Source organism: Sminthopsis crassicaudata, chromosome 2, assembly GCF_048593235.1.
Source record: "Sminthopsis crassicaudata isolate SCR6 chromosome 2, ASM4859323v1, whole genome shotgun sequence".
In the NCBI taxonomy this organism is placed as follows: Eukaryota; Metazoa; Chordata; class Mammalia; order Dasyuromorphia; family Dasyuridae; genus Sminthopsis; species Sminthopsis crassicaudata.
Window position 1 is genome coordinate 619333856 of NC_133618.1, and position 15025 is coordinate 619348880.

Sequence of the window (15025 nt, forward strand, 5' to 3'; positions counted from 1 at the left end):
TTATCTTCAATTCCAGATAAGGAATTCCAGTTCCTTAAGAAAATTGTCTGATGAATATTATGGAATATTATTGTTCTGTAAGAAATGACCAACAGGATGATTTCAGAAAGACCTGGAGAAACTTACATGAACTGATGCTGAGTGAAAGGAGCAGGACCAGGAGATCATTATATACTTCAACAACAATACTGTATGATGATTAATTCTGATGGACGTGGCCCTCTCCAACAATGAGATGAACCAAAGCAGTTCCAATAGAGCAGTAATGAACTGAACCAGCTACACCCAGGGAAAGAACTCTGGGAGATGACTATGAACCACTACATCGAATTCCCAATCCCTCTACTTTTATCCGCCTGCATTTTTTATTTCCTTCACAGGCTAATTGTACACTATTTCAAAGTTCGATTCTTTTTGTACAGCAAAACAACTGTTTAGACATGTATACATATATTGTATTCAAATACATTCAAATAAATTCAAACTTAAACTTTAACACATATTTAATATGTATTGGTCAACCTGACATCTGGGGTGGGAGGGAAGGAGGGGTAAAATTAGAACAAAAATTTTGGCAATTGTCAATGCTGTAAAATTACCCATGCATATATCTGGTAAATAAAAACTATATAAAAAATTGCAGAAGCACTGATAAATTAAGAAACTTGCCTGTGTTCTTAAAGTTAATATATGTCTGAGGCAGGGCTTGAACTCAGGGACTACTAATTCCCAAACTTGCTTTATATCTATCTACTTTGCCACATGGCATATTACTTGACAGTTCCTTATTTTCCTGCCTCCACAAAAACATCTCTTGCATAGGTTCCTTTCTCATTAATCATATCATTGGCCCTCTTAGGTTGAAGCCTAATTATCTCTCCCCTGAACTAAGGTAATAGTTCTAATTGATCTCTTCCTACTACCAGTCATCCACCACCCAATTGTCTAAGTAATTTTCCTTTCATGCATTCTGACCATGTCACACTATTATTCAATAAACTCCAGGGATTACTTACTGTCTCTAGAGAAAAAGAACCAACTCTTTTGTTTGGCTATTAAAGCCCTTTATAGACAGGCTTGCATCAACCCTCCTAGCTACATTATACGTTATTCTCTCACTTTTAATCTATAATATAACCAAAGTGGTCTTTTCTGTTTCATGCCTATTTCATATTCTGTCTCCCATTTTGTTTTCTGACTAATTGCTTAAGCCTATAAGGGACTCTTTGATGACTGCAAAGTCTATAATTTTTACTCCTTTTAAAACAGCACAAAGAAAACTTTTTATATATAGCCTTCCTCATCCTCCTACCAATTACTAGTGTTATCTTTCCCTAATTTCTCTCATTTATCTGTCTCATATTTCTTTTATATTTCTTCTATTTGTACTCACATATCTACATGTTTCCCCTCATGATAGATATCTCATAAAGTAATTGAGAGTAGAGAATGTTTCATTTTTTTCTTTTTATTCTTTGTATCTGGCAAAATATCTGTCACGTAATAAAAACTTTTTTGGCACATTGTAAACACTTAGGAAATTCAAATTGACTGATTATCTTCCATTGCTATTGTTATTATTGAGTACTTATCCATTTTTTTTTAAAATTCACTACCCCACAAAAGTGGCATCTCTAAGAATTTACTAAGCCATTGTTTACATATTTCAAGGCATAAAATTATGATTTTTAAAAATACCACTCAACCTCCTCTTACTCCAAATATAAGTTTTATTTCATTTATTCCCCACTTGGCTTGTGAAGGTCAGAATCTCCTATAAAAAGACAAGATTTCCTGTTTCTCTAGGTTAGAATCCAGCCTTTCCACTTTTACACTATCAGTAATCATTGCTGCTTCCTGAATATCATGTTGCTTCACTAAACTATCTGTTCCACATCTTGTTAAACAATTGTAAAGTGAAACCCTTCCCTATAAATGTTTAATGAACTTAGGGGAATGCCTGACATTGAAGATTCATTTGTTAAACACTGTGATCAGGAAAGAATTCCAAATAGGCAGACCTGACTTCAGGACACAATGCTTGTTGGATTTCCCCCAAAATAAAAATATTCAGAACACAGATGTGCTCTTTTCCTTTACATCTCTTCTAGAGCAGACAAGTAAAGGTTTCTTCTATTGTTGGGCCTGCCTAAAATAGTTGGCTTGCTCTGAGCACAAATAGAATAAGTCTCCCTGTTTCTCCTCTATTCCCTGTCACCCTTCAGTACCACAAAATGAAGGAGAGCATACCAGTGCTAGAAAGACTATCTTCTCTTTAGGGCCACTTTCCTTAATTCTTGTCACAATCTTGAAGTAGCTTGGTCACCATTTCTTCATATTTAAAATGAGATTTTCAGATTAGATGGTCTCAGAAGTTTCTTCCAAGCTGATATCACTGATCATATGATTAGTTAACTAGTTAATAGACATTTTAACACCAACAGTTTGTCAGGTTTACCGTGAAGCTTTGGGGAAAACAAAGTAAGACAAAAGTAGCTCCTGATAATTGTTAAAGGGAGAATTTATGTTTCTAACTATGGTATATACCTTAATAACAGAACTAGACTATAGTGTCATTCACAGCCCTCAAAAACTTATCATTCATCTGCTTTGAAACTGGTCAAATTTGGTATTTCGTGCGTTTTGACCAAAGAAAAAATGTTTTAACATTTGACATTTGCCCAATACTCATTGTAGTGCCAGAGCATCAGTACAAAGAGCCCAGGCAGAAGCAAATGAGAAGGATCCAGGACTACTGAGAGTAATCAGTTGGCAGAAAGCATGGTACCACAGCTTCTTCCTCCACATCCAGAATCATTCTCCCACCCACCTATCCAAGGAAGCTTGGACTGTGGGAATAGGGGGGAAGTATAAAGGTCAAGGTTACTCTCAGAAAGTAAGTTGGATCAAAAAGGAGGGAGCCTTGTTTCACTGGGAGGCACTGGCTTGTTTCTCCTTATTTGGAAGTCCTATTTGTCCCTATGGGGAATTTGGAGGAGAGGAATGGTTAGGCTGTGGCTTGGGATGGGAAGGATAAGGATTGAGAAAAGTCTTTTGGTAGTTCTTATTTTTTCCTACTCCTTGTATCTTGTGAAGTCAATTAATAATTAATCAAACTACTACTGTATATATATACATATACATATATATGTATATACATATATATATATATGTATATATACATATACATATATATGTATATGTATATATACATATATATATATATATATATTTGTATCTGTAATTGATTGTAGCCTTTCTTGGAGTAGGTGAGAGAAAAGGGGGCAGATAAAGTAAAAAAAAATTCACAGCAGAGAACAAAAGAAAATCTACAAGGAAGCAAAGATGGACAATTCTGTATACAATCTGTATATTATATGGATTTTCTTGAAATGTAAATGTATTGCTTTATATTTTTAATCCTTTTTTGTGTTCAGCTGTGCACAGGATAATGTTGTTTTGTTTTATTTTGCTTTGTTTTTCCTTTTTTAATTTAAATTAAAAATAAATAAATAGATAAAAGTTGTTTTTAAATATAAAATACATTATGGTCTACTAGAAAATGTTTGTGTCTCTATCAATGTCAAGGAACAATTATGCATGAACAAAATTCAGGTTTATTTTATTAGAGAAATGCATTGTAGTAGCTAAGAAGTGCCACTCCACTTTCCAGATTAATAGGGAGAATGTTAGCATGCTTATCTGACTTATAGATAACACAAAGTTCAGAAAGACAGTTTTTGTCAAAATCAGGAATGAAACATTTTTTTTAGGATAGCATGTTGGGTTTCACAAGGAGTAACTTGCTATTTCATGGAATTTCATAGAAACCCATATAATGCTAGATAGTTAGGTCCTGCCCAAAAACTCAGTGTGAAAATATGGGATGAGGGAGATGTAACTAGACATGAAATTGGTTTGATGAGTTTCAGAAGAATGTAATCTTAATATTAATTAATATTAAAATATGGAAGCCCAAAATAATAAGGTAGATTCAAGTTTCATTAATAGAAGTATGTTGAAAAAAGGGGGATGTGCTAGTGATGCTATGTTCTGCTAAATAAGGATTGGTTATAGGAACTGAGGGTGTTTAGTCTGTGAAAGAAAGAATTAAATGGATATAGTATCCATTGTCATAGCATGAAAGGGTATAATTTGGAAGAGAGAATACAATTGTTTTTCTTGGTACCTAAGGGCATAACTAGGAATAATGGACAATTTTACCTTCAAGAAGGGAACTTAATTAATCATCAAAGTTGTCCTGAAGGAGAATTGATAGCCTTGGGATCAAGGGAGTTCTCCATCACTGGAATTCTACTAGGAAAAAATTGGCTGTCCAGTTGTTAAGTGAATTACACAGGACAAAGAAGAGTTTGTTTGATTGAAATGATCTTTGAAATCCTTTCAAATCAAAGAATCTATGATGCTTTGAATATATAGTGACCTAGTATATATTCTCAGCTGAGCCATTTAATAATTATTAGGTGTTTAATTTTCTCAAACTCAATTTTCATAATTAAAAAATAAAGAGTATTGCCTGGAGAAAAAAATTAAAAATCATGATAAAACACTTTACAAATTATAAAATGCTATACCAAAATAAGATGTGATCATTCCACTGAAGAATTCATTGAAGAATCATGGGTAGTTTGTTATATAATAACCACTAAATTTTATATAATTCTTTTAAAGTTTCTTTTAAAATTCATTGTTATTTCCCTCATACCAGATAATCATACAAGTATTAATATGCCATTTTTACACATGAAACTAAGATCAGAGAGATTTAGAGACTTCTCTATAGCAAAACAGCAAATTAATATTGGGAAAAAATTATCACAGTTGTCAACTTCAAGGTCACTTTTTAAAAAAATCTATACCCAGATGCCTCTTGAAGATTAACTAGTAACAGATATAGGACAAAAAATCAGAGAACTTCAACTCACAAAAGTAGAGGATAAATATATGAGGAGATTTTTAGCCTTATATCAGAAATTACTAACATAATCATTAGTGAAAATTGAAAAATCTATCCTATGATTGCAAAACCAAAATAAAACCATAACAGATTTCTCTTCAATTATTCCAAAAGGAAGTTTTGCAAAATGTTGGTGTGAGAAGATTTTCATTTGTGGGCAACATCTAAATACATCTGTTCTGTATAGCATAATGACATTTTTGGTAATGATTTCTTAGAATCACAAATGATACAAAAATTCAGAGCAATTTAAACATGTGGAGGGGCTTTAATGTATCCTGGGTGATTGCCTATTATACTGAAATGCTTGGTTTGTACCGATGGCTTTGTTCCAGGGCCTTTGTTCATCAGAAGCTGAAAAAGCTCCATTATAGAGAATGGGAGGAAATGGTACCCTTGGATAAAGCATAACTGTAAAAAGGAGAGTAATACCTCTATGTTTATCAAACAGAATTCTCTTCTTTTTAAATGTTTTCTTCTGCTTTGCATAACTGATGTTTCTGAGATTCTATGAAAGCAGTGTTGCTTAGAGCTGCACATAGAAGCCATGTACAAAAAGTCAACTTTTGGTCCTTGAGAAAATAGTTTTTCAGCTGCAGCAAATAAGAAGGTTTTTTTTTTTTTTTCAGAAATATATGTGTGTGTGTGTGTGTGAAAATATCTGTACACATATTCACATAATGTTCACACATAAAGTTTCTCAATTATCTATGTATGCATATATATGTAGATATATGCATATATAAACATATACAAAGGTGAGGAAGGAAGAAGGAAAGGAAGGAAGGAAGGAAGGAAGGAAGGAAGGAAGGAAGGAAGGAAGGAAGGAAGGAAGGAAGGAAGGAAGGAAGGAAGGAAGGAAGGAATATCAAGTTATTACCCCTATTCCATAGAGTTTTAATTATTGCTTTAAAAAAAGAAGAATTTGTTAAGCATCTACCATATTCTAGGCACCGTGCAAAGTGTTTTACAAAAATCTCATTTGATCCTCAAATGCATTAGTGAAAATTGCACAACCTGTGAATTGGGTATGGTTACTATCCCTATTTTGCAATTTATAAAACTCAGAGGTTAAGAAATTTATCATGGTCACACAGTTTGTGTCTGTATTGATCATGAACCTAGATCTTTCTGACACTAGAGAAAATATTCTATTCACTGTACATTTTAAATATAGTGTATTTAACATATTCTATATATCTATATCTATATCCATCTATTTATCTATTTTTTTTTCTCTATTCTCAATGAAAGAAATGCCCATGGCAGTTAGGATTACATATTTAGAGCTAGAAGAGACCTCAAAAGTCATGGAGTCCAACCCTTTCATTTTACAGCTGAAGAAATTTGGCAATAAAAATTTATAGGACCCAGTGTCACATGAGTAGTACTATTAGAGCTTGTTCATCTAACTTCAAATATTTTCTAGTGTATCATGCTGCCTGAAAGGAAGAACTGCCTTATTTTCACTGGAGTCTAGAATTCCTGAATTTCTTTTATCTTTTATTGTTTTTTTTTCCTGCTTATAAATGTCTATTAATTTTTTAATACCAATTTCTTTATGACTCATGTTGGGAGAGAAAAATCAAAATAAAAGGGAAAAGCCATGAGAAAAAGAAAAAAAAGTGAACATAGCATGTGTTGATTTACATTTAGTTCCATCCTAAATTTCACCAGAAACTGTTGACAAGTTGCAATTTATCACAGCTGATATCTGAAAAATAGCTTCTGTTTCTTTCACCAAAGTTCCTTTGACCTTTCTTCCATGTCTTCCTTTAAGACATGCAGAAATTTAGCACTTCTGAAATTGTTCAAGGTCAAGTTCAGGTAGGCACCAGGAACATCCAAATGCCATTATTTCAGTAAATCAAGCCACATTGTTCCATGGCCTATGTGTCCAGATCACTTACATTTTGCTGCTGGCCTCTGCTCTGTGCCATGTTGTCTGATTTGACCATCATGCTGGAGGCATTGAGGCTGTACTTTTTACCACTCTGCATTTCTTTCAACTGCCCCTGGATTTGTTTAGTTTGTTTCCTGAGAGAAGGAAAGAAAAACTATGTTTGTTTTCATTGATTTTTGACATACACATGTTTTTTGCCCCTCAGAGAAAACATCAATTTTATAACCTCTGACATTTATTATTTTCTAAAGATAGCAACATTAAATTATTGAGATCATTCTTGTCACCAGAGGGAACCATATGGAAAGAATCTAATTGAGCTACAGCATCCTATTATTTATAAAAATATTGGGGAATGAGGAGATATGCCATTTTTTAAGTCAATCAATTAATTATTTTTTTAAATACCTTTTTATTTTCAAAATGAATTCAAAGATAGTTTTCAACATTCACTCTTGCACAACCTGTGTTCCAATTTTTTCTCCTTCCCTTCTCTTCATTCCCTCCCCTAAACAGCAAGTAATCCAATATATGTTAAAACATGTGCAGTTCTTCTAAACATCTTTCCATATTTATCATGCTTCATATGAAAAATCAGATGAAAAAAGCAAAAAAAGAAAAAGCAAGCAAACAACAAAAATGGTGAAAATATTATGTTGTGAACCACATTCAGTCCCCACAGGCCTCTTTCTCAATGCAAATTGCTCTCTCTATCACATGTCTATTGAAATTGGTCTGAGTCAAGATGTGCCATTCTTAAATGAAATTTATGTGGGGATTGAAAGTTAAATGCTTTCACTTTCCTAGCTTCTCACACTTCCTTCAAGACCCACTATCAATTACACTTTCAAAAGAACTTTCTTAGTATCTCTACTAATGTCTTCCTTCAGAGGTTATTTTCCATTTAGACTGTATATATTTTACATGCACAGACATTTGAATGTTGTCTTCCCTTTAGAATGTGAATTCCTGAAAAATAGGAATCAAGTTTTTGTTTTTTGTTTTTGTTTTTGTTTTTTTTTAACTATTTGACCTTTTTTAGATTTCTAGAGTCTTGTACCATATCTTAAATATAGTAAATATAGAATAAATACTTGGTAACAAACTTGCTTTCAATGCACTGGCATTCTTTGCTCGATGACCTCAATGGGGAAATAGGAGACCTCATTTTATGTTCCTCTACCTTTTTTCATGATGACCTACTTGTATATTTCTCATACCTAGAATGCTTTCCCTCTTGGTTTTTGTGTTTCTTTCAAGTTCCAACTAAAATCCCATATTCTATAAAAATAAACTTTCAAAATATCCCTTAATAATACTGCCTCCACCTGCTAAATGTTTTGTCTAGTATATTTGATTATATCCTCTTGCTGGCTTTAATCTATTCTTGTTTGTGAATAATTATTTATCTATTGCCTCCCAGATTAGATAGTTAACTCTTTGAAATCAGGGAGAAAAATAAACACAAACACATATATTTATACATGTATGTGTGTGTGTGTATATATATATATATATACATATATATATACACACATATAGCTACATAAATAGATAGATATAGATATATAGATATATATTTAACAATTTAAATTTTTAAATTTAAAATATGTAATATATATATATGTATATGTGTATATATATACATATATATATATATATATATATATATATATATATATATATATATATATATATATATATATATATATATATATATACATCATATACACAATATGCCTTTCTTTGTATCACCAACATGTAGTGTCCCTAACACATTGCAGATATTTATTAAATGCTTGACTGGCTCACTCACTGTTGGCCATCTTAATCAGTGTTTATAGAGTAACCTAATTCAGCATAAGTGAAAGTATTGGATATGCTGTAGATCATTGCTACTCTCAGTACAATGCAGAAAGTCTAGGAAAATAACTTTCCGATAGCACCCTCCAAAATCTATAAAGAAAAAGGGGGGGAGGGATGGGTGATAAAGGAAGCAAAGAGTGAAGGATGAAAACAAGGGAGGGAGGAAGAGGCTAAGTAATAGTAAATCAAGTTATGGAGCAGAATTTAATGAAAGAGTCAACAGGGATAAGAAAGACGTGTGTATGTGGGGCTTGTGCGTATGTGTGTGAGTATGTGTATGTATGTATATATCTGCATATGTATATATAAATATATCCTTTCTTGACTGTAGTCTGCTTGGGAGTTGGTAGGGGTGATGAAAGGGGAGGAAAAGACCAATTTATAAGTAAAGAAAAGAAGGACACTCATGAATATAATTATATATATATATATATATATATATATATATATATATATATATATATATATATACTTTCTTGAATTGGTATTTGTTATATGTTTTGAATTCTCCCTGATGTTTTGCTGGGCATATGATAATGTTCTCTTTTTTTGTTTGTTTCATTTTGTTTTGTATTGTTTTTCTGTTTTTCTTTTTGCTTATTCTGTTTTTCCAAATAAAATAAGTTTGAGGTAAAAAGGAAATATAACTCCCCCTCTGTTGTTACTTGTAGTGTGTTTCTATAGAGGCTTCAGACAAAGAGCAACAGTCCCTAAAGGGAAAACACCTTCTGTAAGAGGCCATCCTTGGGCTGTGTTCTAAAGGAATTCAATCTGGAAGCCGTTCTCCTAGCTCAGGTTCAACCTCCTATAAAAGGCCTTCCTGATGCTCCTCCCTTCATCTTCAATCCTAGGTAGTAGTATAAAGTACTATTTTTGAAATGGATATATATATTTTTTGAAATTAATATATACTTTATTGTTCTGTAATTATTTATTCTATGATCTCCATTAGAATGTAAGCTCCTTAAGTACAGGTAATATTTCTTTTTTGTCTTTGCAACCCAGGGCTTGATAGATGTCATTACACACTATAAATGCTTAAGAAATATTTACCATCTATCGAACATGAGTAATTTTTACCTGAAACATCAAAATACAGCTCATATTTTCTGCACAAATACCAAATAGCAAAGAGAACTTTGGTTAGTATGATAGTTTTATTTGGAGGGCATGGAGAATTATAGAATTCTTTGGTTCTATCAAATTAGTTCAATGAAATGCTGAGAATAGGATGCATTTGTGCCCATTCAAACACTCCTTTTATCTTCTCAGTTCTTTGAGAAGCTTTTATCCTCTTGCTAGCTTTAATCTAATCTTAATAATCTAGCTACTTCCCAACAGCCAATCTGTAGCCTATTGTTAGAAATAAATCTATTATATTTTCATCAAAAAGTCCTTGCAAAAATGGGTTATTGCTCTTACAATAGGATCAGTAATTCAGAAACTAAGTGTGGTGTTGGGAAACCATGGTCCAACATAGCAATTAGAAGCAATAGGATTGCTAGCTTTAGGCATGTGGGCACCAATGCAATACTCAACTATTTCCTTAAAACATCACAGTTAAGTAGTTATCTTAGTAACTTTTATCCTGCAGGAGAGCTACAAGTGGCTTTAGAAGATGTCTTGTTGGGGGCAGCTAGGTGGCGCAATGGATAGAGCACCAGCCTTGAATTCAGGAGGACCTGAGTTCAAATCTGATCTCAGACACTTAACACTTCCTAGCTGTGTGACCCTGGGCAAGTCACTTAACCCCAGCCTCAGGGAAAAAAAAAAAAGAAAAAAGATGTCTTGTTTAATCTCCTCAGTGCAAAATTGAGGAAATTGTTTACCCACCCAAAGTCAAATTCTGGATCTTCTCTAGCCCTTTCTCAACTATCTTCTATTTCTGCTTCCAATGATCTCTTAATTCTGATGACTCCTTAATTACCTCCCTACTTCACTCAATATTCAATCAATAACACTTGTTAAAGTATCCAAGGTCATAGGATCATGGATTTAAAATTGAATTGATAGATTTGGATTTAAATTGGTCAGACTATTTAGTATAACTCCAGATTTAACAGAAGTGGAAACTGAGACCTAGGATAGTAACGAAATTTCCTCATGAACACAAATGTAGAAAGTGGCAAAGCTTAAGATGGATTATGGTTCTCCTGATATCATATCCAGAATTCTTCCCCACTATATCATGCTATTGGGAAGATTTAGAATTTCAACTGTGACATAGCAGAATATAATATATGAACCTCTCATCCACTCTGTCTCCTTCTATGTATTAATCACCTCTGTGATGTCAGAGGAGAGAAAGGGGTGTGTTTGAAAAATGTTACAAAGGTAAAATCAACTGGCATTGGCAACAAGGATTGGATTAGATATGGGATGAGAGAGGCATCCAAAATAATTCCTACCTCGTGCACTTGAGGAGCTAGAGAATAGTGTTCCTTATCACATTAATAGGGAAATGATCTTCATTTTGGATCAACTGAGTTCAAGATATTCTACTGAATATTCAGCCTAAAATAACTCAAAAGCAGTTAGAGATGTGAGATGGAAGGTCAGAGAGTTTGGATGAGGATATGTATATTTGAGAATTATCAGCATGGAGATAGTAATTTTATTCATGGAAACTATTGAAATCACAAAGTGAAATAGCAAAATAGAGAAAAGAAGAAGACCCAAGATGTAACTTTGAGAGTTGAACTATGATTCAAGGGCATGGTAGGGAAGAAGATTAGCACTTCTCTGAACTTCTAACTCTGCACTTTTAAATCAATATAAATATTTCAATTTTATCTTAGAATCTGTGATGAATAATGATTATAGACATCCTGTTTTCCTATTTTCCCTAAATTTTGGTCCCATATAGGAAGTGTTTTTAATATACTCTTAGAAATGTAGCTAAGCACTGAAGATAAGACAAGCCCATTCCTTTGCTTAGAAGAAAAGGTATAAAAACACCAAGCTCTCCATCCTCTCTAGGGCAAGGGGATTTTGAGAATTTCAAAATAAGTTTCAAATACATCATGATCAAGAAAAATGAAGTAATTTAGAACAAAAGACTGAGAATCCTTAGATTTCATGTCTCATTTCAAATATTATTCTGCTTAACATTCTAGCCTGCTTTTCACTTTTATGTTATATTGAAACCAAAGAAAAAAGCCTTAAAATGCAATGCAAAAGCATTCTCCAGAACATATGCCTTCTCTCATGACTGCCATAAAGAGAACAGTTCTCCTTGCCCCAAGGTCTTCCTTGGGTTCCAGCTGGTCAATTAGACAGGCAGGTGGGTTCTGGGTCACTGCTTCCCCTTTAGCTTTGGTCCTTTGAAACCTCTGTTAATGACACTGATATTTATAGATGTTTTCATGTTTATACACCAAGTCCAACCCAGCCTGAGTTTGTGGAGGGTTATTGTTCATCTTTGTGCCCACTCATTGCCCAAGGAAGTGAGAGATTGACAGCTCTAAAAGACTGAAATCTATTTATCCAGCTGTTCTCCATTCCTCCTGATTACCATAATCAGTTTTTAGTTTAAATGTGGTGCAACTACAAATTATACTCTAAAAATAAGTGATTAACTACTTCTTCAAAGTAATTTGCTTATTGTTAAATACACAATTTCTTCCCCATACACAGCACTTATGAAGAGACCCTTCTGTTGCCTTGATGGTAGCTGATTTCCCAATCCTGCTGCTTTCATAGTGAATATTATTCTGTCTAAATTGTTGGCCACCAAATCCCAATGAGACAGAGAGTGAACTGGTCTCACTGGAGCCTATAAACCCGTTCGTGTAGCTCTCAATTTTTCTTTAACTGTCTGTCACACCTAGAATTAGCAGTTATGGACTGATTGATTTTATATTCTGAGTTCAATTTTATTATGAAATATGTTTGCTAATACCATTGAATACCACACACATATGCAGGTTCACTAATTATTTTATCTTTATTACTTCACTGAATTCTTACAGCATCCTCATGATTTGTCTCTTAAATACTTAGGCTCCAAGTTGGGCACTCTCTCCAAAATGTAGGCTGCCACACATCTGCAAAGCTCCTCTTCTGTTTCTATTCTATTCTGGGGTAAGCTCATTGTCCATTTATTATATCTATCTAAAACAAAAAGGATTAGTCATCTGTATGTTTTATTCATTCAATAGCTTCTCATAATCTGTACAATGGAAATTTTTTGACCATTCAGTTTTTCTGATTGTTGGGAAAATCACTTTAGGATGACTTTGAACCTTATTGAAGAAGTCTGGAATTATACAAGATTTGATGCCATTATGCACAAATGGATCTGGGGCATCTCCACATTTTATCTCACATCTCCATATCGTTGTATAACCTTTGTTTTCACATTGACCTTGTAATCTTTTTCTAAATGACACTGATATTCATAAGTTCATATCCATATACTAACTGTCATCCAGTCTGAGACATTAAAGAGTTATATAGTTCATCTTTGTACCTACTCACTCTTCCAGAAAATGATAGATTGAAAGTTCCAAAAGTTTGAAATCTCCTATCTAGGTGTTCTCCCCCTCTCCCTCTTTTCCTGTAGTTTTGCATTGCATTTTAAGGCTTTTTTCCTTGTGTTTCAACATATACATAAAAGTGAAAAGCAAGCTAGAGTATGAAGCCTCCTTATGCTGCTAGTGCACTCCTTCTTAAATTTTATTATTTTTCTTTTTTTAAAATATATTTATATGCATACCTCTTTTAAAAAGTAAAATATAAGCTCTTAGCAGGCAGGAATTTTGTTTTGTTTTGTTTTTCCTATCTCTAGTGCCTGAATACTTGAGAAATAATTACTAACTGATTGTTCTATAAGGAATGTCTATTCCATTTCAGTTTTGCACTGGACATCTTGAATGATAATAATAAATAATTTTTTGTGAGGATAGAATATTCCTATTTTATAGCTCATTTTGTGCTACAGATGAGAAGGCTAATAATAAGGTGACAAGGTCAGAGAGATTAAATGACTTGATAAGATTTAAAATGAAAACTAAGTATTCTTAAATTTGGTGTCAATCAGTTCTTTATGTTTTGAATTATGCACATCTTACATGTATGCATCGTACACATATACATGAACACACATGTACACATACCTGTATATGCAGGCTTGTATATAGTCATACATGTACATATGCAAGACATAGATTCTTTGAATTTTTACTTACATTGTCTTGCATGTTAAATGATCTGCCTACTTTTATACCTAACCTCTTTTAGTAGGGATATTTATTAATTTACTGAACATAATCTCTGCATCATGAAAAATGAGGCTAGGGAAAATATTTTCCCTGTTACAGTGAAATTCCATGCTTTCAGTTGAAAGGGATGATACCCTATGTGTTTCAGCTGTAATCTCCTATTTTCAGGAAGGTTATTTATAGCCTGATAGAGAAGATAGAAAATATGCTGATATAAACTTCTAACAGAATAAGGCAACAGAGGAATGGTTCTTGATCACTGGAGATTAATGGAATCTGTCTCGTTGCTGATAAGAAAATATAGGTCTATGTCCCAAATTTCTAAATTCATTAGTCATTTAAAATTTTTAGTCCCAGCCATTGAAATTTGATGAGAAAAGATGCTCCTATCAAACCAGCTGGTCTAGTGCCTCCCAGGGGATGCTCCTGCTTTGAAGATGAACTGCGAACAGAAATGTTGGTAAGTGCCTACCCTGAGAAAAGACTTTATGATACAAGACAGAAAGCCTCTTACTTGCTTTTGAAGTAGAATGCAGCACAGAGCATGCCTACAACGACAATCCCGAAGATGATACAGGAAATTGAAAGCACCTGCCTTTGGTAAACTTCTTCACTCTCTGTGAATAGAAAAAAAAAAAAAAAAAAAAGTTGAAATTAGAATTTTTTTTTTCAAATTGAAGAATGAGGGAAGGAGTTAGTAAAGAAAAAAGAATCATTATTATTTCATTTCTTCTTGTGGATTTTGATATGCAATAACTTCTTTAAATGATGATGTTCTGTCCCAGTTTGGTATGAATAGTAGCCATGGAGGAGAAAGGACAAGAATTTAAGAAGTTACTAATTTCCTCAACTTTTCTTTATTGTTGCTTCTGAAATTGACTACTTGTGTAATTTTGGACAAGATAATTCATCTTTCCATGTTTCAATTAACTTATCTGGAAAATAACTGGGCTGGACTAGTTGATCTCTATAACCTCTTCTAGCTAAATCTATGAGTCTATGAATTCAACATTTGTATATTTTACTATCTGAACATCCAGTTAGTATTTAAATAGC

At 33.2% G+C, this 15025-nt stretch overlaps 1 protein-coding gene across 1 annotated transcript in view; it reads right to left on the bottom strand.

Annotated features, from left to right (window-relative positions):
- Positions 1-14588, bottom strand: part of LOC141558676 (pro-neuregulin-3, membrane-bound isoform-like) — a 40279-nt gene extending 25691 nt beyond the window's left edge. Inside the window, exons 1-2 of the mRNA XM_074296235.1 lie at positions 14484-14588; positions 6889-7015 (exon numbers count right to left, since the gene is read on the bottom strand). Of these exons, the coding sequence (XP_074152336.1) occupies positions 6889-7015; positions 14484-14515 (159 nt within the window). The 5' untranslated portion in view covers positions 14516-14588. The remainder of the gene's footprint in view (positions 1-6888; positions 7016-14483) is intronic.
- Between the last annotated feature and the right edge of the window lie 437 nt (positions 14589-15025).